The 6,864-nt window shown below is 38.6% G+C and overlaps 1 protein-coding gene across 1 annotated transcript; it reads right to left on the bottom strand.

The window, feature by feature from the left end:
* Positions 1 to 4,481: 4,481 nt before the first annotated feature.
* Positions 4,482 to 6,542, bottom strand: LOC137976520 (octopamine receptor beta-1R-like). The gene has a single exon (XM_068823891.1). It carries the CDS (start codon positions 6,477 to 6,479, stop codon positions 5,595 to 5,597), a length of 885 nt encoding a protein of 294 aa, XP_068679992.1. The 5' UTR covers positions 6,480 to 6,542; the 3' UTR covers positions 4,482 to 5,594.
* Between the last annotated feature and the right edge of the window lie 322 nt (positions 6,543 to 6,864).

Here is a 6,864-nt window from a genome sequence, read left to right as displayed (position 1 = left end):
CATTCTTGAAACGACTAGCGGGTTCAAGTTTCAAATAATCAGTTCATTAATGCAATCTTGAGGGGTACGCTTCAGTTGGTTTGACTGTAAAAGTCTGGTCCACCGCATGGCATATTGCTGGTAAGTTCAACCTTTGCAGGAACATAACCTAGAAAAATCCTGGTTCACATCCCATTGATCCTAGTAAAACTACGGTCAAGGTGATGTTTTAGTGTATGGCTCAAATGCTTGTAGTGAATGTGCAGCTATGTCACTTGTGCTATTATATAATTATGACAGGAAATTAATTACTTCCTTGTAATTATCAGTTATAAATGTAGGAAATGATGAACTATACACTGCCTTATCAAGCCTATCGAGACAAACATATTTCATGTTAACAGAATTACCTGCAGAAGTCATAGCCTTCAACTCAACTTTTCAGATTCAATACAGCCCAAGTCATACTGGTAATGTACTTGGAAGTGGCACAATAGATTTTGCTTACTGTATGTCTTTGATAGGTACTTTCCAAAATTTGGTTACAGAGAATTATAATTCTTTTATTTTTTTTTTCTCAATGCTTGAGTTGGCTTAATTCAATAAATCCTGCAATCTGATTGGTTCCGGGAGAGGGCGGAATTTTCTCATCCGGCCTGCTCACGGCAGACGGAATCCCAGCCTTGATTGAGTGAGCTTGTTTGATGGCCTTAAATTTCCTTTTTTTTTTGGACACCGACTACGTTTACATACAGAGGTTATTTTTCATTAGGCAAGAGGCTTGGAAATTCAAATAAAAAATATTTCTCTTTGAAAGGTTCAGTTTGTAAGTCGCTTTAATACTGCATTCGCTATCAAGCGCGGTGCGAGTCAACAATTAAAACAAGTGATTTCAGAGAGGGTGGGAGAGAGATAGGAAAAAAATTAATGAGTTATTTAACAGCAAAGGGTCGGTCCTTATAGCAAAAAACTGTGACATCGGTCTTGAAAAAGCTGGCCGAGAAGGCCTTGGTTACAGTTTTTCCCTATATGGACCTCCCAGCTGGCAAGTAACATATTTATTTTGAAAATTGGGTGCATATTACTATGAGTATTTAAACTGCAACAAATGGCATATTTTAAATATTTGATTCTCGCGTTATGGATTCATTTGGCATGGCCATCCTCAAGGAACTTGTGTACTTCTGAAGGTATTTTAAAGTTTCGAGATATAGTGCACATCTGCACGTGTCGCGCACGTGACAAAGTTACCTTTACGTGCACCAATACACGAACGTTTGGTCACCTTGGAAAGATGCTTTCACATCTCACCTTCGTTTCTCTTTCATTTTTTTCTGCAAAAGATGTTTTGATGAGTCATTTCGTTTCATCTTAAACCGTTCAATTAGCGTTTTCTACACAGTCGAACATTATGAGAATCGCAATGTAAGGCCAATGTGAGAAGGACAAACTTCTCTCTTTTCTTTTCTTCAGTGCTAAATTAACCATACACCACTGTACTTTTGCAGGCCCGAGTATAGGCTACTTGTAGCCTCTTGTTTACTTGAAAGCATCATTTAGCATATTGTCGCATGGGCGTAACCAGGATTTTTCAAAGGGGGGGGGGGGGGAGGGGGGGTCACACTGTGTCAAACAGAGGGTACTCGCGTTTTCGCAACCTGAATATTGTAAGTTGTTCGTGTAAAAAAAAGGCTTACAAAGGGGGGTCACGGGCACCCCAGGACCCACCCCCCTAGCTACGCCCTTGTGCTGATCTCTACAAAGAGCGATAAATTGCAAAAGCCCACTAAATGCACCGTTCGTGATCCTGAATACAGGAAAGGAAGAAAACATACACTTTGCAGTGTCTCTGCGAATTCGCAAGCAAACAGAAAGAACAATTTCACGATAAAAAGAGCAGGTAGTCATTAAACCTCTAAGAAAGAACAAAGCGCGACAGTCCCAAAGGACGTCTATTGTTATCGCTATTGTTTTCTTGAGACAAAGGAGCGTATGCATAATGAAGTAGAGACCTGTGCGGAAATCTTGCCCACGGTTTTTTTTTTTTTACAATCAGCAAAATACAATTCACAGATTTACAGATCAAAACACTTGAATTGACTAACAGTTAGTTAACACCTCCAAAATATGTCACTCGAGAAACCTATGCCAATTTCTAACAAAAGCAGTTTGGGTATTTGTCATGACCAAAATATATTTTTCCACTCTTAATTTTTCATAAACAAAATTAACATAGTCTTTATATTTTCCTCAAGCGCATTACTATAAAGAAAGTACTTCCCGATAAGGATTAAGTGGTTGAGGATTGAAGAAGACGACCACCCGTTCAGCACACCATATACAATTTCTTTTTCGGAAAGAGCGGATATTTTTTCGGAATGAGGAGAGTTATACCAATTGATATACAAAAATTTGGTTTTATCAACTCCGTTGATAATGTAAATTGGCCACCGTACAGAGATTAAAAAAGCTGACGTTTCGAGCGTTAGCCCCTCGTCAGAGCGAATCCAAGAGAAACCTATGCCATTTTTTTAACAAAGACTGACGAAGGGCTAACGCTCGAAACGTCAGCTTTTGTAATCTCTGTGCGGTGGCCAATTTACATTATCAACTCCGTTGATAAAACCAAATTTTTGTATACTACTTCTCCACCGACGCAGCACCACAGTTTCTTTAGAAACTACCCCCTTTATACCAATTGATAAATTCGCACCAAAACTATCTGGCGACCACGCATGAGCACAATAGATGCATTGTAGTTTGCTCCGTACTGGTGCAATACTGGTGCAATAAGGACAATACGGATTTGGTTTTTTATTTTATTTTATATAAAATGTTGCTTGTATACAGAAGGTTATGGATTATTCCCAACGAGTCAGGCCTTCTGAAGACAGAAGGCCTGGCGAGGCGGCAGATTATATAGCCGCGAGAAGATTTTTAGACGGACGAAATCTCAGAAGCGCTTCAAATTTGAGTGTAATGTAAACCAAAAGCTGTAATACACCTTATTCCAAACTGGCCGCCATTTGTATGTTTTTATTCAAATAAGCCCTTGATGCCTCGTTCTTAAGCTTAAAATTCAAAAGAATATTTTATCTTGAACGAGACAACAAGGGCCAATTTGTATCCGCATAAATCAGCAGCCATTTTGGAATAAGGTGTATGTAGACCAAAGCGATGAAATGTTGACCGTAGCGATAGCCAATGAGAGTGCCGCCCGAGTACGCAGCGTGATGTTTGCAGCCGCCAGGCGCCAAGCCTCGCTCGTTGGCACTTTAGTGACAGCTATAACTAGTTTTATATTGAAACATAGATAACTTTATTTCTCTTGTTATCTGAAAGGGAAGAGAATAAATGCGTTTTTGTTCTTGTGAATCGAACCCGAGTTCAATTAGTCGTTTTTCTGCAGTGGGAGGGGGATACTGTTGTCGGTATGTCAGTATGTTGTGAACAGTTTTACATGTAAGTTTGTCTATCTTGTTTATCTTCGGAAACACGACATTGATCTTCGTTTTTCAGGCTGACCTTCCAGGGACTTTGTATGGCTGAAATCAAACTATAGTATTGCAGGAAATTACATTTAATGTTGAATTTTTTTAAGAAGTCTTTAAATGAAAATTAAACCGGTTTTTTCCGTATTTACCAAGTCGGCAAGTGTTTGAATTCCGTTTTGACTCCAAGTTCGGAAAAAAACGGACCACAGTTGTCGATGTCGATAAGAGTACAGACAACGCTGAACTTCTTTCGATTTGTTTTTTGCTACAATATTCAACGCCAAAGAAAGAGCAAACGTTGTCTATAACTTTCACGCAATATGATTGCTTTATTTCCCAAAATGAGCGTTCCTGATTGGCTATTATATTGCGTGACAAATGGCCGCGAGCATGATGCGAACAGCGTTGTCTAGGATCTTATGTTAGGCTCTGTTTGTACTGAGGTTGTCGGCGGATATTGAATATTTATTTCATTTTCGGGCCATGATTTCCTTCAAATGCCATACACATTTTCAGTGGAACACTTGCTGGCATTTTAAAGTTAAAGTTGTTAGTGATGCTTTTGCCCAACCAGTAGATTTACTGATCTCTTTCAACCTTGGAATTCAAACAAGAAGAAACGTGTACTGCGAAAGATCATATTTGGTCGAGTATTGTAGATGACTGCTTCAACAATAATGCCAGAGTAACTGAGAAAGGAAACTTCCGAATTCAAAAAACTTTGGAATCTTGGCACACCGCTAACACTAATGAAGCAGACAATAACTCCAAGCTATTACCAAAACAATACTCTATTCTTTTAGATTAGCGCATTTTTCCCTTTTACCATTTTATTAAAATTTCTTCACACTTCCATTTTGTATATATTTCCATCTCGCGCATTTTAAAGGCTTTAGTCTGGAAGTGAAAAGCTTACTTTTTTAATTTTTCTTAACCAGACAATGCTTTTTTACATGTTTCCAAAACCTGGTTACTTTTCTATTTTTAAAACAAGGGCTGTGTCTGAATCTTGAAATCATGTTTCATCTGTAAATTCAGTGCAGTCACTATACCAGGAACCATTACGTCCACTAGACTGTCTGAGTTGCCCTATAGAGGCATACGTAGACTTAATCGGCAAAGCACAGTATCCATACTCTTTCGTTGTAGTGCAGCCACGGGTGCCGATCAAACCACCGTGACTGGAAGGACCTATTCCTGTTGCCGTTGGACTTAGAAGGGATCATTCAAATAATTTCTTGCCTGATTTTGTCTATCTCCATGCAGAGGTAACTGGGAACCAACTGTTTGAATTGACTCAACAGCAGCATAATCCTGGCCGCACTCAGAACTCCTCTCTGGCAATTCTGCAGCGCAAGACTTTTCTAATTTCTCATCCTCGATGTTCGTCTTATTATCCTGGGGCCTTACCCAGGATAAGAGTGGCTTCTGCTTCAATTATCGGGTTTTTTTTTTATAATTGCAGGACATTGCTTAGTTTGGATCATGTTTCAAAGACGAATCCAGTAATGAAAACATTGAGTCGCCTGGATGTCAAGACGGTTTGAGACATTAATATTTTTGTCACATTTCTCGTTTGCTGCAATTTTTTAGCTGGTTTTTTCTGTAGATTTGTATCACCGAATAAAAGAAGTAAAAATATGAACTGGGGAAATGGTACCGGTACTGTAATTATCGTTTATCAGGAATGATTCTATCCGGAATCATTGACATCTTGTTGTTTCAGTCTTCCTGGGGAAGAAATTCTATTTTCATCATTTTATACTTGTGTTTTTACTTTTTTGGGGAAAAAAGTGGAGGGGCACGGGGGCGCCCGGCCCTGCTTGCTAGACCTGTACACTGTTCCACATCCACTACTTGGCTCATAGACTCCTTTGATTTAAGTCTCGGGGTGACATATATTTAATGAAAGAAATAAAGTTTCGAAGTATGAAATTCCCTTTGAGTTCGAGCTCGGGAAATGAAATGTGTTCCTTTGCGATGGAAAAAGAATGAGGTTTCAATGATTTCAAATGTAATGGTATGAGATAATCGAAGCGTTCTTCATGTCTCTTTAATTTAAATTGTCTTGCAAAGCAAGGCAACGAAATTCTTACACTGAGGACTGAACTATGCGTCGTTTCAACATTGTTTGCCATTCTTTTTGAAGTTGTCACTTCTTTGGTACTTCTTCAATTCTCTTTTAAAGTCTTTTTTCATAACAGCATAAACTATCGGATTAAATGCCGAATTTAAGACAAAAAGAAGGTGAACAACATTTACCAAGGCCTCCGACACGACACATAGCTTAAAAAAGATGCAAAAACATTTGTAATTAATTCCAACATGACACAAAATAAAAAACGAAATAATGAATACGATCAGTTTTAACGAAGACGATTTTCTTTCCGTTTGCCTCTTACGTTCTGTGTTTTCTTGAATTTGGCAATTAAATCTTATCTGGTTGATAATGGCTCTATCTGTAAGTGACATTTCCTTGGCTATCATGGACAGACGAGCGATGACATACACAAATATAATACAAGGAATAAGCTGGAACATTACAACCCTGACAACTTCAAAGGAATAAGTAAAAGATTCGCTACCGTTGCTGTAAGTAAAAAGTGAAGGTACGGTGAAGAAAATCAATGGCAAGACCCATGCAAGAATAAGTATGACGCTAAATCGACGCAGCGACATGAAGATGCTGTATTTTAGAGGCATCGTTATTGCTATGTATCTATCCGCAGTCAGAACGCACAAGTTTGCGGATGACAAATACACGAAAGTATGGCTGACTTTGAACCATACTCCTGTGTGGTTAATGGCGAACTCTTTCCCGGATCTTGAAGCGCAAATCCCTGGAAAATATGTCAATCCAACAAACAAATCTGCCAGTGCAAGAGACACGACAAACCAGTTGCTTGTATTGTGTAGCCGAGGCTTCGTGATGACCAAGTACACAACCATGGAGTTTCCAAGAATGTTTACTATGGTAAAGAGCGAACCAAGAATTGCAAACCACATGCCTGGCTTACTTGATGCAGTTCAGTTTCAAGTATATGCAAGTGTCGGTAGATATATATGGAGCGGTTGGTCGGCAATTTTTAACTGGATAAAAGCTCAGCACGAGGAATTATATAGCAAGTACACATATATATACATACGTAGGATGACATAATGTTAACTTTTTTAATCCGCTAATTATCATTTTTAATGAAAACGCGTGTCAACACTTAGTCAATGAGGTCATATCTACAAACATCTGCGGACTCGACTAAAATTTCAGCTTCTGCAAACCAAATGAACTTTTATAATTCCAAAAAACATTAAACGCTTTTTTGGTTGTTGGGAATAAAGGCCCCAAAGTACTCTTAGCAATTTAATGAGCATTTTCCTTTTAAATGCATTT

This window comes from Montipora foliosa, chromosome 11, assembly GCF_036669935.1.
Source record: "Montipora foliosa isolate CH-2021 chromosome 11, ASM3666993v2, whole genome shotgun sequence".
Classification (NCBI taxonomy): Eukaryota; Metazoa; Cnidaria; class Anthozoa; order Scleractinia; family Acroporidae; genus Montipora; species Montipora foliosa.
Note: the sequence above shows the minus strand (reverse complement) of the source record. Positions and strands in the feature narration are given on the sequence as shown.

Bases quoted from the DNA above. Each gene is read 5' to 3' on its own strand.
- LOC137976520 (XM_068823891.1), bottom strand. From the start codon at position 6,479: ATGTGGTTTGCAATTCTTGGTTCGCTCTTTACCATAGTAAACATTCTT.